Source organism: Agelaius tricolor, unplaced genomic scaffold (genome assembly GCF_023055355.1).
Source record: "Agelaius tricolor isolate 1412-34295 unplaced genomic scaffold, bAgeTri1.0.p SCAF_10, whole genome shotgun sequence".
Classification (NCBI taxonomy): domain Eukaryota; kingdom Metazoa; phylum Chordata; class Aves; order Passeriformes; family Icteridae; genus Agelaius; species Agelaius tricolor.
In genome coordinates, this window is record NW_027269270.1 from 12,914,706 (window position 1) to 12,938,098 (window position 23,393).

The window sequence follows — 23,393 nt, forward strand, 5'->3', positions numbered from 1 at the left end:
CTAAGCATATTACTGCTAAATGTAATTAGATGCTAGACTTGCCCTGGAGCACAGCTGCTTCCAAGTGTCACTCATGATTAACCAAAGAACAGGAATGATTAAGGACACTTTACCTACTGAATACTTGGAAAACCATTCTGAGGAAGCAGACTTTTAAAATTGATACCCAGGGACTGTGAGCCACTAATGAACATGTAACTCCTTACTGAAAAAATGAGTTTTAAAGTGTTTCTCTTTTAAAAAATAATTACCTTTTCTGTGAAATAATGTGATCAAAAAGCTGTGTCTATATATTGGTATATTGATTGTTTTGCTGCTGGTTTTGCTGAGTGGTGGTGTTTGCTAATAAATCTATCTTTGTTCTTTGTATAAGAAATTTGAAATGAGAATCTAAAAGGCAGGGTCAGTATGATCAAATCAAGTGTTTCCCAACTTGAATGAAATATTGTATTAAAATGGCAAATAATGGATGCCATACTGGCCCTGTTTAGGCTTGCTCTGTTTTAGGAACCTTAGGATTAGTGTTTATCTGTCCCATAAAGGACACAAATCATTTAGATTAGAAGTAATCTGATTGTATTGAAGTACAAATTATAGCACAAAGGCCATTCAAGTGGGTTAAGTGACCAGGGTTGGTAAACACCATATGACTGCTGATTGGTCGATGAAAGAGTATTAACTGAAAGATAATGATGGATTTTAATCCAAATCTCTAAAGCGCAACAGCTGTAGGTCCCAAATGAGTTCACTCACTGACAGAGTTTTAGGACACTGATTTATTTGTTCCTATTTCTCTTCCACAACAACTATTTTCAAAAATTACTTATTTTTCCTGTATAAAATATAGCTATTCCACACAGCTTTCTTAGATTAGATTTCTCTTGTACTTTCAGTGAGTTCATTATGATTTTTTTTGCATTTTGCATTGGAGAAATTGCAGGTTTTTTATTTCAGTGTTCTGCAATATGCTAGGGTAAATTGTTAGCGTGACTTGGTTTAGGAAATTCAGCTGATGTCCTTTTTTCTCATGTCTTTTATGAACATAGTATGAAATCTATTAAAGTATTAAAAAGGCAAACTGGTATTCCATATGAACTTATTTCCAGAATGCTTACTGATGTTAATGCCTAATGCTTATCACTGATAATAAATTATGTGAATTTGTGGAGTTTTATTTATTTCAGGGTGTCTATATGTAATTTAAAAATGGAAAGTGCACAAAAATGACATTATGATATCCTAAGAGTGAGAAGTGGCAGCTGTTTAGGACCACAATGTAACATTGTTTAGGATGTGAAATGAAAAATGTAGGTAGACTGTATTTATTAATGACTTCATTGTTGGGGCAATACTGCCTTTTTTGGATTGTTGTTCCAATAAGAACTTTGGTGGGAAAGTTTCATATTCTTTCAAGTTTTCCCCTCAAATTTTTGTTTGTCCTGAAATGTTCATTAAAGGAATCAGATTAATGTCTTCAAAAAGAAAGTAATTTAACTTTGTAGTTTTCCTGGTCCATGTGTCTATTTGCTTTTACAAGGACAACAAGACAACAGATGAAGTGGTACTTAATATTGTTTATGGCCTAAATAGTCAGAAACAGAAAAAAATTGTTAAAGTTCTTCAGAATTATATTGTTTCCTCTTGTCTGTCTTTGTATTTTAAAAATGTGTGATAAAACCATTCCTCTATTGTTATTCAGGATTTATTTAATAAAGATAATCTAGATGTGCTAGGAGCAGGCATTAGATCAGCCTGTGTATACTGTCCCTACAGGTTGTTTAGAGAGCAAAAATGGAGTCATTAGTACCCAAGCCATGTTTTGTCCTTTTGATGTAGACATTATAGCCTAATGCTATAAATGGTGTGAGTAGGTATTGAACTCTTCCTTTGGATTCACAGTATAATTCAAAATGCAGGTAGGATAACTGCCTGGTAAAGAAGCTAAGTCCTTAATATCCATTCCTTTGTAAGGATATTTTGGGATATCTCTGAACTCTAGTTGCTCTTCTAGAGGAAATCTACTGCTAGGGCAGATGAGTCTGTTTCTGCTGACAGCTGAACTGGGCTTTCTTCATTCATTTGTTAGCTAGGAACTGATAAATACTTAATAATAATGTGGCATTTAACTGACAATTTGGCCTAATGATTGAATTGGCCATTTTGCATAAGCTGAATTAATTACAATAGCTGTGGACTCTCACTTAATTGCCATACCTAATGAAGCATAATTAAATAAAAATTTGATTTGTAAATTGTTTAGAAGTATTTTGTAAAATGAACTAGTGATTCCTAACCTTCCTGCTTTTCAGGGATAAGGGAGCATTAATGCTGCAGTTGCAAAACTGATGAGTGTCCCTCTGAAGTTCAGGAAACTGATTTAATTAATGCTTGTGATGATTTCAGACTGACATGGGTGCAGAGGAGAGTTCTGGCCAGGGAAAAGGAGATCCAGTTTTGTTATGGAGAGACTTGCTTAGTCCTGGAAAATAAAGGAATTCTATTATCATAGAATATTTGAATTCTATTATCATAGAATAGTTTGGAAGGGACCTTAAAGGTCATTTAGTTTCAACTCCCTGCTGTGGACAGAGGGACACCTTCCCTCAGATCAAGATGCTCAGAGCCCCTTCCAACCTGGCCTTGAACACTTCTAGGGACAGGGCATCCACAGATCCTCTGGGCAACCTGTGCCAGGGCCTCACCACTCTCATAGTGAAGTGGTTTAGATTAGTTATAACCTAAACTACCCTCTTTCAGTTTAAAGTCATTTGACCAATCAGCCAGGGTTGACCTAAAATTAGTGCCTGGACTGTATAACCAAATACATGCCTGATTGTTCAGGGTTTGTCCTGGAGGAAGTAAATGAGAACTAGAATTTAGGTTTGGTTTTGTTTTTTTTAAGTTTTATATTTCCTCTGGTGATAAAGCATAGCAGCAGTCCAGACCCTGATCAAGTGCATGGCTGAGAGAAGATAAATGCTCCTGCCTAAACATTGTCAGCTCTGGACATTCAAAAATCATCTCAGATCTAGAAGAAAATTGAAATTGGTTTCTCTTTAATTCCCTCCTAGTTTTTGAGCCTTTAGGGTTCATGTTTTCAGTCAGCTCTGCCAGGATTAGAAGGATATTTAAAAAGCTAGAGTTCCTGGGGATTTTTATGACTGCATGACCCAGGTTTAAGAAAAATGCCTAATACTGCAAGATATAATTCTGAGAGCTAGCTGCCCTGAATTTGTGAGTGGAATGTCATAAGCAGAGGTGGCATCAGATTGATAACTTGGATTTTATTAAGTGACCCTTTCCAAATGTTTCATGTTCCAAAACTTCATGCTTATGATGTCAACACAGATGCATACTCAACCTGCTGGGTCTTTTAAGGCAGTATGTGTGTTTAAAACTGTCTTTAACAGAAATTCTGTTCAGTTATCAGCTATTGAGAAAAGGGCAACTTGGGCACAGATCAACTCAGTAAAGCAGTGTGAGAGAGAAAGATCTTAATTAATTGGAGGATTTAATAACAGAATTTTTTATCATGAGGATGTTTTGTGTTACAAAGTCAAATGTCTGCACATTGAAAAAATAATGGGTTTTTAAAAATTTTTCTATTCATAAAATGTTGAGGAAATTTAAAACGACTAAATGTCTCTAGGGAATGTGACAGCTTGGACAAGGGAGAGAGCTACTGAAATAAGGCATAAAAGTCAGCTTTACTGCAATCTTAAAGTTGCAGAGGGCTTTGAAAAGTGAATGACTGGAGAGAAATTTCTCCTGAGAATAAAATGGGCTTCTGAAAGATAACTTGAGCTGAAAATGCTTAAGTAAAAGCTTCTGGTTGTGCACCTCAGCATTTTCTAGTGTAAAAAATGTATATTCTGCTCATACTTTCATCTTCCTGGGGGTTATATTTATTCAGAGGAGATTAATGGCCAATTTTCTGTGTGACTGCCATCATCAGAAGTTTATCCCTTTGTAAAATGACTTTTTAAACTTTTTAGGGGAGCAGTATGCATGAATTTTCGTGAAGACTTCAAATAGATAGTTGTAAATTGACAGGTGGAATGATGTTTGTATCCCTGAGCAGATGCCAGCCTTGTACTCTATGCAGGATGGCAGCACAAGACTGACTGTGACTTGTATAATTTTATGACAGATCTTTTTGTCTTAAATAACTGGTATTGAGTTTTAAATGCATTTATGATGACCTGGCCATTTAATAAAGTCATGTGTTCTACAGAGAGCTGCACTAGGATGTGTGGATTAGTTAACTCTGCAGTAGAGGAAGCAGTCTGGGGTAATTTCAAAGAGGCGACAATTCTACAAGCACTCATTTGAAGAAGGGTAAGCCAACATGCTTAAGGAGCTTGGAAAAACTACCTTGTTGCCCCTCATTGCCTCTGGCTGCATGTCCTGTAGTTTTCCAGATGTTGTTGTTTTGGTTTTTTTTGTTTTTGTTTTTTTTTTTTGTTTTTTTTTTTTTTTTTTGTTTGTTTTTTTTTTTTTTTTGTTTTTTTTTTTTGGTTTTTTTTTGGTTTTTTTTTTTTCTTTCTTAGATAGTGCCTGCTTTTTCTCAGGAGCTAAGCTGTCATTTGCAGTTGGCTGATGTATTCTGATGTTCCTCTGCCCTTCATGGTCTGAATGCTGGGGGAGGTGATGCACTTGTGCTGGGCTGGAGGAAACTTCCTGGAGCATTTGCTCTGGGCCTCCTGGAGGATCTCTGCAGGTGCAGCCGTGGGGGATGTAGTGCTGGGGACCTTGACAGTGTGAGGCCCCTGCAGAGACATTTGCAACCCCTCTCCCTCATTACTGAGCAGCACAGACCTTCATGATCTCTCTCCTTTGTGTCCTGTTCTTCTGATGTTAATGATTCAAAGGCAGTTTGTCCATATTTTGAAATTTTACTTCTTAAGGGTTCAGCTTAAACAATTTTTTTTTTTTTCATCCAAGCAGACAGTGATGGAACCTTTGTATTTGTGCATGGGTTAATTCCCTGCCTGGGAAAGGTTTTCATGTGCCTGCTGATTTAAAAAAATTGGAAAAGTGCTTCTGTGGATGTATTTTTCTGTTTTCTCTGCTTGCTTTAGATATTTATCAATGTACAAAAAGAAATTCAATTAGATAACTTAAAAAGAATGCATAGAATTATTTTATCTATTTTGAGTTCCTAATAATTGGTATTGGGGAAATGGCTGTATTTTCTATTAACCATCTATAAATGGATATGACACATGAAGTAAGTTAATGCTGGCTGTGAAGCAGGCAGAAGATATCATACTGGTTCTGCTTTTTAATTGTCTTTTCTTTCTTCTATGTATATATAATATGTCAGTGCATGGAGAGGAGGATAAGACTACAGAGAGGGTAGGAAAAAATTGGAACTGGGTGAGAACTGATGGAGGACCAGCAATCAGAATGATAACAGTATAAGTTTGAAAATGATCACAAGAAAGGGAGGCAGAAAAAACATCCTGATGGCAAAAAAGAAAATTGCTAAATTTTTTTTTCAGGCCAAGGAGAACTGTGAGTTCTGCAGAATTGCTTCTTGGTCTCAGGTTCCCTCTGAACTTGTGGGCCATATGTGCCTTTTGCCACTGATCACAGTGAGAATCCTCAGCTGCTCCCAGGTCAGTAGGTAGCACCAGCAGAACATTGTAACTTGTTCTTAATGTACTGTCTGTCTTCCACAGTGCAACTTACCCTTATTTTATTGGGCAGTTAGAAAGCTATAACCTCCTGGTTTGTCTGATCTAAAATAAACTTCAACTAATCTAGTAGGTCTCAACAAATCTCCTGAACTTGACGGCAGATGGCACATGCTTTTTATTTCACCCTGCATATACTATCTTGGTGGGTGGTGACTGCCTTAGGACAAAATCAGCATCCCACCAGTCACCATCTGGGACGGCAGATGATATGTGGGACTGTCATGAATAAGCATTCTGATGTTTGTAAATGTCTGAAGGAAGACACTGCTTGTTAGCGTGGCAGTTGGTATGCAGTCACCTCGGTGAGAAGCACACTTTGTGCAGTCACCAGCAAAAGATGAATTGCGTGCCTTGGGTTCGTCCCTGCATATGGGTGGGTGTAAGTTCAATCTTCCATAATTTGTTCATTTTGATGGCAAACTTGAATGGCTCTTATCTTGACAGACCTTTAGTTAGTCTTTGTCACTGCTTTTGGGCTAAAAACTGTATACTCTTTGGTACTGTGTCAGCAGTATTATTTAGATGCCTGCATCATAACCAGTGCTGATAGTGAGCACAAATGCATGGTATGAAATGTGCCCTTGCTTTGATAGTGTACTCTGAGTTGGTGGGGAAATGGAGGGGACAGTTTGGAAAAAAAGGTGTGAAATTGCTTGCAAAAAACACCCCATAGTGTTGTCCCAGATGCAGGAATGGAAATGCACATCTTCTGGCCCTCCTCTACTATGGGCAATGAGAGATGGGGACGACTGAGCTGGATCAGAAGCCAATTTTATCGAGAATATGAAGAGTTTATATAGGATTATATTTTTGATAACAATTTCTCATTGGTTACACATTCTTCATGACATCAGTTACCTGGTAATCATTACAAAATTTCACAACCTATCTTTTGGTCACTTCTACACCAAGGAGCAGTTATCTGTGTATTGATGGCTTCTGCTTGATTAGGCCTGAGATATCAGACTCCTTTATCAGTTCCACTGTACCTCTGTCTCACTCTCCACACTCTACTCCCATTTTACCTTTTCCCCTGAGCAAGATGCACACACAGACATCTGAACCATGAGGATATCCACAGGCCACTTGCCTCATCTTCTCTGTTCCTGGCTCTATGCACTAAGCTCCTTTCCTGAACAGAAGTGCTTTGAGAAATGTTATTTAGAGCTGGTATTTTGGAGGGGCTGCTTGTAATTTATGTAGAATATTTTAGGCAGTAAAGTCTTCAGTCTTCTAATCATCTTTGTGACCTTCCTGTGGACTTTCTCCAGCAGGTCCATGCCCTTCTTTTGTTGGGGTCTGCAGAGCTCTTTGAAACAATGGTTTAAGGAAGTGACATCTACTTGGGTGATTCAAATAGCTGATTCGACTCTTACTTTTTTCAGTGCCCCCTGAATACTTGGTGTAGAATATATACAAGAGTGCAGGGCTTAAAAAGTTTATGCAGCTACACAGTTTGTGGTAATTGGGAGTGGGGCTGTGGCTTAGTCTCATCCCCAATGAGTTACACCTGTGCAGGACAGGTGAGCAGCACTGAAAGCAATGAGCCATGGAGTGCCCAGGGGCACTGACCAACCACCAAAGGGAACAGAGGGCACACAGGTGCAATGCATGAACATGAGGGTATAAAAGGTTGGGCTAAAGAGTAAGAAAGAACAGATGCTTGAAGCCTTCTGAAGTGGCATGATGGTCCTCTGTACGGGCAGATACTTGAAGCCTTCTGATGTGGTATGGTGTTACTCTGTTTGGGGGAGTGCTTAAAACCTTCTGAAATTGTATGGTGATGCTCTGTGTGCCATGGCCATCTCAACCATGACATATTTGTGACAAGTTTATGCAGTTCACTGGTTCTGGAATTGCCATTGGATCTTTGGTGTGAGGTTTTATGGTAGAGCAATATATTGCCTGAGTGTCTTCATGTATTTTTGGCTATTAAGTATGATATGCAACAGTATACTGATTTTATATAAATGAATAATAAAAAGGAAGAAACCCAAACAATCTGCCACATGAACTCTTAATTTAGGTACTACCTTCAGATTAAAATGTAAAAGTTAGAGTCCAAAAGTTTATAAAACCAGAGTTTGTTTTAATGATATGGTTTCACTGGCTGGAAAGCACAGAAATGAGGAGTGTCTGCTAAATTTGTATGAGCAAATGCACTCTTTCTCATGGCTCTTACTTGAGGGGAGAGCAGAGTGGATTATTTACAGCATGGAAGCACACGCATGTCCTGTTTCTGGATCAGCAAAACGAGTAAAAGGCTGGCTCTTCTTTTTTATGAATGGAGCTGTGTTTTTTAGTGTGGAATAAGGTATTCAGAATGCATTTTGCAAGCAACAGTCACTTGAAGCCTGGGGTGACTGGCAGCTTGAGTTTGAGAGGTCTGTGCATAAGAAGGAGGAATTAGGGAGTGCCTGTATCTTCAACTTCACCAGACATCTCTCCAAGTTCAGTGTTAGCACAAAACACACTCAGTTTTTGTTCCTTTAAACAGGGAAAAGGGAAGCAAAAGGTTAGGTTCAGGTCAGTGCTAACTTTAACCTGGCCTGCCTGCAGGTGGCTTCAGACTAGGTGATCCAATATTCTTATGGTCTGTCACTACCAGCTGGGTAATGTTCTTATAACTTGATCATAAAACTTAAGTAATTAATAAGATAAAGTAGATGTGATGTCCCTTTATACAATAAAGCAACATTGGTTTTGATATTTTTTCAGTTCCAAAAGAGAATCAGCTGTTTACATAGACAATGGCAGGATCTTATGCATGATGACTGATCTGGGACCATCTTTTTAGGAGCACTTTAGGATTGACATCCACCGCCACTGATCATGCTTGCAGTTTTCTGTTCTTTGTATTCTTAGTGCTTCCAATCAAGCTGATAGATCTCAATCTCACATTTTTTTCCTGAATGTGGTGTGTTCTTTTTTCATGCCCAGCTATTATTTTCACACAATCATCAAAGCTCTTGGGTCCAAGAGTGCTTTCACAGCATTACCTGGCTTTATCCTGAATGCATGATTTCCAGTACAACTTCTATTCAGCTCCTAGCATTGTCAGACTTAAGAACAAGACAGCCATCTACTAGGCCCGACTTTCTGTTGTGGCTTCCTTTTATGCTGAGATGAATTCTTGATATTTTTAAGAAGGTAGGAAATTATTTTTACTTCTTGAGACCAAAGATTGATTTACTCTTCAAATGTTATTATGCTCAAGTAAGATAAAGTAACAGCCAGATACAAATACCCTGTAGGAACCTCAGATTATGTCAGCAGGTTTTCATCTTTATTTTTGCAAGTTTATGCCATGGACAACTGTTTTTATAAATAAAATAGTTGCTTCACTAGAAGTACCTTACATCTTGAATCAATTGTCCAAATAGTTAAAACCCATGTGTTTTGCAGTTGGCTTTATGTTCTCTTAAGCTTCTTAAATGTATAAAAATAACGTGTTGTTTTAAAAAAACCTTATTTTCTGTGGTCCTTTTATTGTTGAACACAGGTTGAAACTATATCCTCTTCGGAATTTTTCCCTTTATAAGTTTGTGTTCATCTCTTCCAAGTTGTAAAATCTGATGGAGATACATTAATTAATGTTCTGTTAGTCAATGTTTTTCTAGGGATAAATACAAGGAGTCCTTTGATTTAAATAGATTTGGATCCAATACTTTGAAAGTTACAAGTAAAAATCCTAACCTAGCAACTTTGTAGAAAATTTTTAGAGGCACTATCATTCCATTTATTTATTTATTTTGCAATTGATAAGACAGTTCCCTGGTCTCCAAAAGGCAGATTATGAAAATGGGCAAAATTGAAAATATGCATAAGAAAACTCCTTTGCTAATTTCTACTTGGAAAAAATTAGCTTTTTAAAATTGAGGATTTGTTAAAATAACTTGTAATTTTCATGTTCAGCCTATTAAAGTATTGTATTTTCAAAAATTATTTTGATTTTTTTGTTTTCTTTGTTCTTTTTCTTCCCTGTTTGGCATTTGGGCATGTTTAGCATTTTAATCCTGCCCATATCCAAGAAAGAGCTAATATAAGTCTCTCTATTTTTGTGGTTTGGTTTTTTTCTTCTTCCTGGGTGTTGCTTTTCAACTATGGTATACTTGGGATTTAATATGAAACTAGAGTTCCTGGATGAAATAGGGTGTAAATAGGATCAGATACAGACAATCAGTGATGTCTGATATGAAATGGATTTTTTTTTTTTTAATGAGGACACTAAAAGACAGACTGGACTATGGGCCACCTGATAGAATTGTTGCAGACCTCATACTGGGGATCCACCACTGTGGATAGTGGGATCATTCTAAGGGTTTGTTAAAAACATGTGTTATAGAGAAAGCTAAGGGAGCTGAGTAGCCATTTTCCATTTTCCTGGAAGGTCTACTCTCTCTGAGGTTTCTGCATGTGGTAGGGGAGGACAATGTCTAAAATGACATCTAAACAAAAGTTGGACACTTTGGGCATCTAAATATTCTTCTGTAATTAGCTAAGATTGCTTAGAGTGCAAGTTAACTGAAGGTAAGCAGTGGTTTAATGACAGACTGCTGAGTAGAAGGCACCAACTTGTCAAATGGTTCATCAAGCAAAATCGTATTATGGTAATTCTGTAGAACTATCTGTTTGTCTTGAAGCATAATCCAGGATAGCTGTCTGGACTCCAAACTTGGTTAGCCCGCTTGGCAGAAGCCTGACGTGTTATGTCGGGTGAGGATACACCTCTTTGGCAAATAAACTGATGTGTAAATAGATTTGTGTTAACGCTAAGAGTGCCAGCAATCTGTAAGTATGGGTGCTACAGAGGAAAGGATCAACCTTACAATTAAAGCTAACTGCAGATATTGGCACAAGCAACAGCAGTCACTGATAACCTCAGCTGAGAGTCATTTCATTTACTCCAGTTTAGCTGAGCTCACAGTCTAGTGCAGCAGGTCAAATTTCAGGTTTCCTTAACACAGAAAATTTCAAGGCAGTAAAACAAAGCAAAGCGCTAGCTACTTGAATGCTTCCAGTTTTCTGAATTACCTTGTGCTGAACAGCTAATGTTTGTGTTGTGAAACTACCATCTGTTTTTATAGTTTGAAGAGAATCTCCTTCAAATGTTAAATGCTCTAAAATGTGTTAGTGAAGAGGCTGTCAGCCATTTGTTACCATTCAAAAGTTATCATGCACAGTGAAAGCAAGCTGAGTTTCTATTCCTCTTTTTATTGATAAATAGCATCAAAATTAAAGCTAAAAAATTCCTTAGCCCAGTTTGGTCTGTGTACTGTGACAAATTGATTATTCTTTATCTGTCTTAAGAAATAAAAATGTGTTTACTTTTTTTAACCATCCAATTTTTACTGTAACTTTGAATAAAAACATGTCATGTATTTTGAAAGCAGAGACAAAATACATAGCCAAGAGTTGATCAGGTATGGATGGGTGGGTAATAAATAGTTTGACAGGTGGACATGTTGCAGAATATGATGCCTCCTTGAGGAATTTCAGAACAAGATGAGGATTAAACATGGCAGTTCTCTGTTTGGGTTTGTATTGAAAGAAAGAGGAACACATCTTCAGAAACCAAACAGGTCCCTTAAACATATGGGGGATTTTTCAAGGCTGGCTTCAGAAGAGTCTCTAGTGCTTTTTTTAACTCTGTAGGATACTGTGCACAAGGCGCTATGCATATGCTGTTCACCACAGTATCCCAAAAGAACTTGTTGCCCAGATGGTGCAAACCATATGCCTCTTGATAGTTTATCTGTGTTTGGGAAATACTCTCTAAAAATACAATTAAGGTCATGAGACTTGTAAAAAACAGCTCTAGTGAATTTTTAAATAACGCTCTGGAGGTATTCAAAGCTGGTTTGTGTATTTTTTGGGGTTGGATTTTTTCTTTTGGGAGATGTGTGTAAATGTTTTATGGAGAGATGAGGAAGTAGGGGATCATAGCTCAGTGTGAGACCACAGCTCTTAAGGTATGTGTGCAGGCTTCCCTAGTTCAGTGCATAGATAGTTTTTCTCCATTGGAGATGCTCAAGAGGACTAAAAAACAAGGCTGGGTCCTGTGTGTCTCTCTCTCCCTGCTTCTCCCAGCTGTCTGAATGAACCTTTTGGAAATGTAACAATACAGAAAGCCGGTTAATTTTGGTTTTTGTTCCCATGTCTTCAGCAACTCATTTGATTATTTCCAAAAGCTAAGGGAGAAAATTCTCTTTGCCCATATATAAGTTGTTAAAATACGTTTTCTTTTTTGCTTACCTGGCACAGATCCACAGAGGAAAGGCAGTCTAATTACATTTCCAGCACAGTGGTTCTTTGAAGTATGAACTAATTAGGAATGGGCATTGCAAAAGTTTAGACCAGCACTCAGGAAAAGAATGCATCATGTAACCATCACTAATTCATTAGGATAACCAAAGCTTGTTTCCTTTGAGTAAAGATTTGCACATTCTCACCTACAGCACTGTACTATATAAAATACTTCTTTGTAGCTCCTCTGAAAGCACAACTCTGTTTAAAAGTAAATTAGCCAGCCAAATTGAAAGGCTAATTGCCTTGAGCTTCAAGTACAAAGGATATCCACACTTAGATTTCTTTGCCAGCTGCAAGAGGCTGAGGGAGATGTGTTTTCAGAAATCCTAACAGGATATCTCATTACACTTCAGAATTTTAATGTGGTGTCATAAATCACTAACTTATTCTTGCTCCAGTATTGTTTGCAGAATCTATTGAGATAGATCAGTTCTGTGTACTGGGGAGGAAATGTGGTGGAGGGACAATCCTATTTAGTCTGGTAACAGTTTATGTCAAATACCTGAAAAGGTCTTAAACTAATTTTTCTTCTGACCAAAATCATAAGAGGAAGCAATGTAAAGTATATCTGGTTTGATTCATAACTTGTTTTTGCAAGAGCAAGACAGATGGGGCATACAATCCCTTCACAGACTTAACATTTCTCTGGATCAAGCTGGATATATGGATGCTCTTCTGTGTTTCCTGCCTTGTTTTTCTTGTTTTCCCATTCTCACCTTTCAATTTTTAATTGAGTCTAATCCCCATTGAGTAAATACAGTGACAACCTTTGCAATGTGTATGTCCAGTGTGATTCACAGAATCATGTCCTTTTTGTATTGATCATTTTAATTTGCGGATATTGTTATGTATCAGCTGCTGCTAAGACTTGGCTTACACTGTGCTGTGTTAAGGTTATACAGAACAGGGAGCTTGCAGGATTGATCTAATGTATTTTCTCCATATGATAATTCCCAACCCTTCTGCCTTTTAATGAACTCATATTCATGTTCTTACTCATACTCTTCAACTTCTAAATACTTTACAATCCTACCTATAACAATTACTCTAAATTACTTTTTGGTTTCAGAGAATGTAATGATTATGTAACTCCTCTTTATTCTCAGCTCACTGACTGTAGTCTCAAGTAGCTGCTTCTGTTACATGATAATGTTATTGAGCTATGTGTGAACCTGAGGAATGAAATGGCTCTGTTTCATATCTGACTCCTGGTGGGTGAGAGCAAGTACCACCCAGAACACTTCACAATCTATCTGTAGGAAGAAGCTCTTTTTGAAAGAGAAAAACACTTGTCAGATGTGTGCTTGCATAAATTTGAGTGACTAGAAAGTTTAGAGACGAAGAACAAAGTGGTTGGTTTGTGTTTTTTTTTTCTTGTTTGTGTTTTTTCCTATTACAAATTAATGTGTATGTACATGTTTCTTTCATAAAAGTTTAAAGCATTCAGATAGCCTTCTAAGGAAAGGTTAGCTTGTGCAAGACAAACCTCATTCATGGTGAGGTTCTTAACACTGACTCAATGCAGAATTGTACTTGTGCTGGGTGTTCTAGAACCAGGACGTTTCAAAGGTGTGATTTTCCAACCTGAACTTTAAAGAAGAAAGGAAGGATACAAAATTTTGAAAACAGTGGAAAATTTCCTTGTGCGTAATAACTTTTTTAGTTTTTGAACAAACACATACAACCACAAGATGTGCTCATTTATGGTAAAATCTGTATTGCTGTTTTATGGAGAGATGAGAAAAACATCCATACTTTAAAATCTCAGCATATGTTTGCCACCAATATTTTCTTTTTATAAACTCTAGAAGAGACTAAACAAAGCTTTTCAAATGCAGTGATTTGTTCTACCAAATGATCAGATCTCCAAATCCCAGCAGGATGAGGGCTGGGATTTCTGTAAGGAGCAAGCAGATTTCTGAGGCTTGGCATGGTCTTGTCTCTGGCTGCACATAGGGGTTCTGTCCAGAGTTGGACTGGTGAGAGTATGCTGCTGGAAGCCCTCCTATGCTCAATGTAGGCATTTTCTCAGAAGGGATTTCCATCTGCTGCTCCCATCAGTTGTTGGGAGGTCATGGCTGCTTATAATCAGGCCACCTTTTAATTTAGATGCAGAGCTTAAGGCAGCGAAGGTTGTTTCAAAATTTCAGCTTGTGGTTTTTAATTCTTAAATTAGTAGCAAGAGATTGCTTCAAGGACTCATTTGTCTGGTGTATACAACTTTGTAGTAAAACTGAAGTTATAGTTATTTTTTTGTTAAAACTAGAGTGTACCTTGGCAGTGATTTGTTTTTATTTGTTTGAAGGTTAATTTTCTTTCTATACTGGCAGCTGGGATGCCTAAGGGTGCAGGTGCAGTGTGTGACTCCTTGCTGTGCTCAATTGTTCTTTCTGGGTGCATCCATGTTTATAAATACTTCTGGTGATGTCAGGACTGCACTTTTGAGGCAAATGTTCTGATTTTCCCCATGTACCCCGCTTTGGCCCATAATTGAGCAGTCTCAGACTTCACCAAGGTTTTGTTCCTTTGGAGGAAAGGCAGCAGAAACCTGCAGTCCAGGAGTGCAGGTGTCTTGTGCCGCAGCGCTAATGCAGCACCAGCCCAGTGCTTTCCAAAACAGCCCTCCTTGGGAAGGCTTTGGTCCTCTTACAGGCAGCTCATCAGTCTTCCTTCTGCTCCATGCAGCTTCCTAATGCAGAGATGTTTGCCTCTGCCAATTTTAGTGGTATCCAAACCAACTGAGCTTCATTAAGATCTTACAGATGATTGAAATAATTGCTGAATGCTATTTTTGATTATTTTCTGTCTGCAACCAAATGTACAAGATTTCTGACAGGCCAGGATTTTTAAACTGCAACATATTTTATTATTCTATAATGGTTTGTATGTACAACTTGTAAAAGAATTTTTGTTTCGTAACATTTTACTTCAGAGAACAAAAGTCACAACAGTGACGTTGAAATAAAAAATTACAGAAAACAAAGGGACTAGGGGAGGTTATTGACGGTTTAAAATACATTGAAAAAAACCCAAATACTGAAGCTCTAAGGAGATTAAATTTTCAGATGAAAATGTTATCTTAGCTCAGCTGAGTCAAGGATCTTGGTTGCTTGCCTTGAAATATGATACTTACACTTAAATGATTTAGTGTGATAGTCTGTAGCCTAGGTTTTCAGGACCACCAGTATTTTGTTTTTAAATTAATTAGGTACCTATGCACTATGATTATTTTTAATAATTAGTTTTATTCTTATTTGATGTGATTTATACCTTAATGTGTCGTTAACAGTTCTGTTATCAAACAAACAATGTTATCTATAAGAAAGATATGAAGTCTATTTACCATACTTGATCAGTGAAGTGTACTTGAAGCAATCTGTACCAATACTAAAATGTTAAGCATGGGCTAGGAATGTGAGGAAATACTCTATCCTACCATATAAATGACTAAATAATTATGAAGATTTTTCTGAGTACACCCCTGTGCCAGAGAACAGAACAGACTTTCTCTTGGTAGCAAACTTAACTGGATTATGAGAGAGATACTCTAGTGTTACTTGTGAATGCTGTACTCTTCTAGGGAGGATTACTGCCACTTTTGGTTTAAAAGTTTCTGTATTTCAGTGCTCCTGCCTAACAGGGTGGTAGGTGTACACGAAGTTCTGTGCTGCTCTGGTTCCCAGGCTGGAAAAGGGACCTTGTGTTTGAGGTCTTGTGCTTTTGAAACCTGAGCACAGGTGCACTCCTGCCTGCAAAGAGCTGCTTTTGTGCACTGCTCTCTGAGCCAGCCTTTGGCCATCCAGAGTATTTGGGTGGTGGGGGATAAGAATAAACATCAATTTGTGTAGCTAAGAAAACAGAATTATTTTTATATGAGTTATCTTAGACCCTCTATTTCTTCTCTGCCAGTTTAGCACCATACCTTAAATGAAATATGGACTTTCTGCCTATATATATAAAATTGTACTTTGTGCAGCTTGATGATGAGGTTTTTAATTCTCTAGGGCAAGTTAATATTTCAGGCTCTTGGCTTGTTGTTCAGGAACTCGCATTTACCATGATTTTGTGTAGTTTGCACAAGACTAATGTTTAGCTGACTTTCTGCTGTACAATAGTTTGAGTTGTGAAGGTATGGATGGACAAATATTGATAACATATGGTCTTTGTATGAAGCTGAAGATTTGGATGTATGTGAAAGTGGAAAGGCTTCATTAGTCTCATTTGAATAGTCTGCTGTCTTCCAGTGTTTCCATAAGATTTCTTGCTGGCATCCTTTTTGTTGAATAATTGTATTTGAAGCAGTGGGCACTGCTATAGTCATTGGAAAGTAAAAAGCTCTGGCACCAGTGTTTAGTAAGGCAAAGGAAATGCATTTGAAAATAATCTTAACCTCTGCTACAGATGCGATAATAAATCTGCTTTAAAATAGAGAGCTTGCTTAACAAAATAATGAGTTGTTGCAAGTTGCTGTGCACAGACTGTGATACATTGCCAACTTATTATTTCTGAGCTCTGTGGTGTGTCACAAATGCTTTTATTTCTATATTAAGCAATGCCTCTGCAGTTTGGAACCTTATTTGTTAGAACTGGTTGCTGGGTCGTGTATTGCAGCATTTTAAAAAAGAAAATGCAGTTTTAACAGTAAGGATTTGTTGCTCTCTAGTAACAGTTTGTCTCTTTTCCTTGTAGGTATGAAGCGTCCATTAAGTCCTGACCACATCATTGAAGATGGGATTATGAATCAACCAGCTGCTCTACGCACCTTTGAGGAAAAAGGACTGAGGAATGACAGACAGGATTACCAATTAAGCAAAGAAAAAAAGAAGATACTGTTTTCCTTCTGTGAAGTGTGCAATATACAGCTGAATTCTGCAGCCCAAGCTCAAGTTCATTACAATGGGAAATCTCACTTGAAAAGAGTGAAGCAGCTAAATAATGGAAAACTCCCTACAAGTACAGCTCCTGGCACTTTGTTTGCAAGTACAAGCACAGGTACATAATTAGTTTGAGATGTTGTGTTTTGGTCAAGAATTCTGAGGAAGCTTTTAAGCTCTACCTTCTCTACCCAATATAACCATTAAACTTAATATAGATTAGTACTAGTAGTTAATAATATTTGTCCATGTTTAGAATTACTGGTGTATTTCTTTTCCTGGTCTATTTGAAAGTAACTCTTGTGTATCCAAACACTTGCACATTTTGTCATCTGCTTTTGTTCCCAAAAGAAAGTTCTGGAGGGATGCTACATGCACAGGAGAAACTTTAAAATGAAATCTAGTAATGGAATGATGGAGGAGGAGAGCTGGAATTGACAGGCCTGGCCCTTTCATTCTTTCTGCTTTCAGCCCTCGGGATTTTAACCACTCTTATCCATAGAATCAGTTTAGGTTGGAAAAGACCTCTAAGTAAGAAGTATTTCAAAGCGAGACTTTTTACTTACTAGGAAAAACAAAAGTCTTGGGCAAAATGCATCTAGCATGCATAATGTGAAGATACAAAACACATAATATGCCTTTCTGTTCATTTGGGGGGAGGGATGTTGTTTTTTTATTTTAATGTTTGACTCTGTTCATAGCAACTTGAGAAAAATCCAACAGATCTTGAATCTTCATACAAGAAGTTTTCTTAATTGTAGTATTTGTTTTTATTTGCCACGTTAAGATACTGGCTTTGGTTTCTTTTGTTTTGTATAGAAACAGTCAAGCTGCATTGAAAGGTTTAGCTTTTTCTTCTGATTTTGTTTCTTGTTAACTGAATTTTACTTGTTTTGAAGTCTGTGATACTGTTTTGTTTGACTTAGAACTAAGCAGTGTGAGAGTATCAGTTGTGTAAGTTGTGTGATTCAAAAGATGAAATTCTTATTGAATAACTTCTAGATTAATTAATTGTGAGCATTCTTAAAATAACTGGATATCTGTGAGATGTTATGATTGATTTATGATTCCTCTGTGTGTGGACCTACAATGCAGACATATAAAAACATTTTCTATTTTTCTTGCTTTTTGTTATCTTAACCCCTTCATCTGATGCCTTTGCTGTCATTGCTGGTGATCACAGCTGATGCTCTGGCACCATTACTCAAAGAATGCTCTGATGCTCAGAATACAAGTATGTTTGCTGGAGCACATGCTTTGGGGTTACTGCATAGCTTGAGACTTAAGATGTGTGTTTCTTTGTACTTTGTTGACCACTCTCTGTATATTAGACTCTCAGTTGTGTGCTGGTTATGCTGGTCTATCTGGTGCATGTTGAAATAAGCATTCCTTTTTTTCATAGCTGAGGGATATTGTGTTCATAGCACTGAAAAGAAAGAAAAGCCTTCTAACAGACAATTTATTATTACTGTGATTACATAAACAATTTACTATACTGTTTAAGAACTAGCGAGAGAACAAGATTTACTGAGATGTAGTTCTCAAAGAACATTTTCCAAAAATAAGTAGAAATTAATTTTCTTTTAAATGGACATTATCCAGGCTCAGTTTTAATCCATGTCCTCTGGAGTGTTATTACCTCTTGTAATGGAGGTCTTCCTTTCCCATTTCTTCAGCTAACATTGTAAACAGAACTAATTGTGCAGATGGTAAGAGAGCAATTATATTAATCTCACCTCACCAGTGAATAGATATTATTCCAGATGCAAAGAAAGCAAATAGCCTCTCTCATACTTCACTGTTATGGCTGCACCCTTCTAACAAAGCACCTAGTGAACAGTTCAGCACACCTTAGGAAACTTCCTGCAAAAGTTCCATCCAGTGTCAGGTTGGAGTTTTTCCTCTGTGTTCAATAGATAAATGTGAAATCAATAATATTCCCCCTGGAAAATGAGGTGACTGTAAAATATACATGACTGAAAAGTTTCCTGGACCCTTCAGAAAACCAGGATTACAGACCTGCCAGAACTGTCGTGATTCTGTGTGACAGAACTGATGGATCACTGACTCCAGCTCTTCATGACACTTGGTAGACTTTGTTATAAATGGAGATGAGGCATGTTTTCATAGTCATTCTGTTTTGTGGTCCTCTCTGTGACAGGTGGCCCTCAGTTGTTAGCAAATGTCCTTTTAATTTTTGACTTCTACTGTGCTTCACAACTATAAGCTCCAGTTGTTGCTCTTAACTTGCTGGTAATGGTCCTTGTACTACTATTGGAATGTTTATTAAGATTTGATACCTGGGATTCCAGGTCCTGGAAAGGATACCTTTAATTGTATATATGCAGGGCTTTTATATATTTAAAATCTAAATATAATTTTAGAGATGAGTTTAAAGTTACTTCTTTGTATTTAGAGTAAGGGTGCAATTGTCATAGGATTTAAATATATATTTAGCAACAAATTTTTCTAAAAAGTTTCCTCTATTTCTAGTTAATCTTGCCTTGCCAAGTTCTTTTGCTATTGTACCTCTACCTGCAATTTAAATTACTTCCTAGCAGGTGAAATTTAATAGAAAATAAAGATTTAAGAGCTGCTTTTCTTCATATTGCCACAATCAAGAAATCAGTGGGTTACACTAGGTCATTTTGGTGATTTGATCCACTCACTGAACTTCTCATTTTATTTACATTGCTGTTGAAAACTGGAAGAAAAGAGCATTCTGCTTGGGAAATACGTTGCACACGGTGAGCCTTCCCTCTTGGCTATGTTCTTGCTTGTTTATTACCGGCCATGCCCACCATGGCTCTTAGTGCAGCCACTCCCAGGGCCATCCCGACCCTTGTGCCAGGCACACGGACGTACAGACAGGCTTGTACAGACTGGCTGCTGTCAGCAGGACATAAATGCACTCTCATCAAAGTCAGAAAGTGCCTGTTTGCCTTCACAGCTTAAGTTGGAAATGATTTCATGTATTTCCTATGAAGAAGAAGGAAAATAAAGGGTGATTTCCTGCAGCCTTGGGGAGAGGTATTTTGGAGCGAGCCAGTTTAAAGCTTTTCAGTGAGCTGGCCGTGCCGGAGCCTGCAGCCGATCCCAGCTGTCCCGGGTACCCGGAATTCACCTGCCCCCGCTGAGAGCAGGGGCTGAGCACCCGCTGCTCACGGGGCCGCGGCCAGTCCTGGGCGTAGGGCACGAACTTGGCTCAGGGCTGGTTGAAATCTGCTCGCCTCCTCCGTGCCTCCAGCGATCTAACGAGGAGGGAATTGCTGCGGAGGCGGGATGCGCCGGGATGCTCGGTACCCACGCGATGGCGCTGCAGCCCGGGCCATGCCGAGCCGCGCGTTCGGCATCCCGGCGCACTGCTGCGGGGATAACTGCGGGGATAACTGCGGGGATAACTGCGGGGATAACTGCGGGGATAACTGCGGGCTGCTCCTAGCGCCGGCCGGGCATGCCGGGCACGGCTGCCTTGCGTTCCTCCCGCTTCCTCCTCGGAGGTGACACCGGTTTTGCGCCACGAATTCTCATTGCTTCCTCCATGGGGTGGTGTCTCCTGGCTCTCTCTTCTTTCCCCCATGGTAACGTGGGAACAGTTGGTGTAGTTTTTAGGAAGTGTACTAGAAATGCCTGTCAAAGTCCAGATTTTACAGATCTCTGGAAACGTGTAGGGAAGTTTCATGTTTGTTACAGAAGGTGCCCAGATTTAAAAGTGGGCGAAGGAAAATCCCTTTTCCATGGGTCCTAGGCTGTTTTAAAGAGCACATGTGCTTCAGGACACTGGTTGATGCCCATGTGATCTTTCTGCAGGTCTGGCTGGAGGTGTGATTGGGATGTCAGGATGCACAGTATCCTGGCAGCAGCTCTGCCTTCTTGTTCTTGAAATCTCTGACCTTGCGTGACGGTTTTGGAAATGCTCTAGGACCCTATACCATGACTCTTTGTAAGGAACAGTGCTACAAGTTGTTGTGTCAACACTGCAATACTGAGGAAATAATCACAGGCTGATTTCCTGAGGTGTTACAAACACACAGTTTTGTGGTCTGGTTCACAGCACTGACAGACAGGGATTTGTTAATATAGCAAAATAAATACATAAATTACTAGACTTCTGTTGTGTTTGTGACTTAAATCAGGTCACAAAAAGGGCCTAGTAGTGGAAGGGAGAAGGTAAAACAGCAGTTTTAGGCATGGGAGAAGAACAAGGGAGTTTGGACAAGGCAGGGCTTCTGCCACTTTTGATAACAGAGATTAGAGCTTCTTTGTCTCTTTGTGCAGTACCATATAACTGTTTAAATCTAGTCAACCTATCAAGTTAATGGAGGCAGGGAGGCTTATGATTCAAGAGCTCAGATATTATTCTTGATAGGATCCATGGACTGTATAGCTAACTTGCACATTAGTTTTCAAGAAAAAATAGAGATAGAAAGTGTGGATAGTATCTTCAGCCAAAAAAATTTAACATACTATCACTAGACTTTGAGAAATTATACTGAAATTATACATTCCAGATAGCCTTAGATCAGACCCATGATGGTTGGTTGCAACAGAATGAATCTGCAGTGCACTGCTCTCATTTCAGTGGAGTTTTTCCTCGGTTTTTGTCAGAAGAAACGAAACCTTAGTGCAGGTTTTTGTATGCAGGTTTTAATCTTTATATGGGCCAAGACTGGGTTTCTGACAGGTACCTTAGTTGCCATCTGAGACTGCTTTGTGCCAACATAATGGAGTACAGAACTTTTGCTTACTTTAAGCCTCTTGATCTAGGTCCTCAATTCCTTCTCAATGTTTGTCTTTCATTAATCTAAATAAAGACAAGGATAATCCGATTTTTATTGCAGAAGATCTTTATGAATTATTCTAGCAAGTACTCAGAGGAATGTAAAGCAGCAATTAAAAGTATCTTTAAAACGTTTGTGACCTGAGTCCTATTAAATACATGCATGTATAGCGCTATAGAATTAGTACACAAGTCTGTAGAGAGCACTGTGAGCTTACTCTTTTTTTTGTGTTGGGCCAAAACCTTTTTTACACTAGTAGAAGATGAGCACTTGTTCTGCCTTCATGTCAGCTGCCTACAGCCTGAACTTTTGGAAAGCAGTTTCAAGAAAGCTGCTTCTGTGGGGCCACAAAGTGGAGCAACTCCTCAGGGCTTCCCCTCTCTGCCCTCTTGTGAGAGGGAGGTTGCTCCATGCTTTGCTGTCCTACTATTGGTAAAATCCGTTTTGCTATTTGTAAAAAATTATACTCTCACTAAAAAGCAAAGCTGTGTCCAATATAATAGAAATAATAACAGAAAGGGTTGCATGCCTGTAATGAAATGCGGCTTAGTGAGCTGTTGAGAAACTCTTATTATTTCACTTCTTTCTACAGGGAATGTTGGCTTTTTTCTTATTCAGTGGTCTCTTGAGCAAGATGACATTTGGTAGATGGTACCACATTCTCTGCATCACTTGAGTCTCTTCCACCATTTACTTAAGAGATAGGTAATGGTACATAACATTTTTCTTACAGAATGAAATGTTTTTAGTAAAAGCAATTGCTGTTTTTTCTTTCACGGAAGTCATCATAGAAACATAGAATATGCTGAATTTGAAGGAACCCATCAGGATCATAATTAGCTGCTTTGAAATTAGGCAGATATATTGTATTCTTCTTTTTGGGCACTTGGTATTCCTCACAAAATGCTGATGGTGAGACTTAATATCAAGGCCCAGAACTGACATTAAAGTGACATTAAAATAATAAAAAAATTCCATGACTACACACTCTATTCATAGTATAGTTCTTTGAGTAACTGCACTATGGAAGTACTGGTAAAATTGATAAAAAATATTAAGTAGCTTATACGTGCGCTCACTGGTAGTCTTCAGGAAAAACATGGGGAAATCATTATTTTATTGGAGCTGATTTTTTTCAAGTAATTGATAAGTTAATCAGAAAAAAAAAAAACATTCAAAAATTTTCCTAATTCCCTAATGGCAAATTGAAAACTATAAGTCTTTTGAAGTATGTAAGAGTTATCAGACCAATTTTTCATTTCTGGACTCCATTCTCTTGGAGGTGGGGAACACCTGAATGACATTAAGCAAAAAAATAAAGTGTGTACCTATTATGGAAAAAAATGGTTTATAGGCAGTGGTCCTTTGGGTGGAATGTGGAAGGATTTCAAAATAAAATTGGACAGTACATTCGGGACCCTTTGCCACTACTTTGCATAGAGATATTCTTGTAGCAAAATGCCTTCCTGGACAGTTTAACCTCTCTTCAAGGGCAGTTATGCTGGGGTAAAAAGAAGCATTTAAGACATCAGTAAATCAGACATTTTAGAGTTTAGGACCAAAAATACAACTGCTCACCAGCCATGGTTTCAAGCTGAGAATGGCTGCAGGAGTGACACAACTTCTGCTTCAGTTGGGAGTGAATCCCTCGTCATTTAACCACTTCAGGCATGGCCTGGGGAGTGTCTTAAATCAGCTGAGTTGATGTTGCCAGAATTTCTTCACTG

General features: G+C 38.2%; 1 protein-coding gene across 4 annotated transcripts in view; it reads left to right on the forward strand.

Annotated features, from left to right (window-relative positions):
* Positions 1-23,393, forward strand: part of ZNF385B (zinc finger protein 385B) — a 149,461-nt gene that overhangs the window by 13,712 nt on the left and 112,356 nt on the right. For 3 of the 4 annotated variants that reach the window (XM_071434817.1, XM_071434816.1, XM_071434815.1), the window contains exon 2: positions 16,701-17,003. In XM_071434817.1, coding sequence (XP_071290918.1) covers positions 16,703-17,003 — 301 coding nt within the window. In that variant the 5' untranslated portion in view covers positions 16,701-16,702. Of the gene's footprint in view, positions 1-16,700; positions 17,004-23,393 lie in introns of those variants that run through there. The other variant, XM_071434820.1, reaches the window with a different exon arrangement.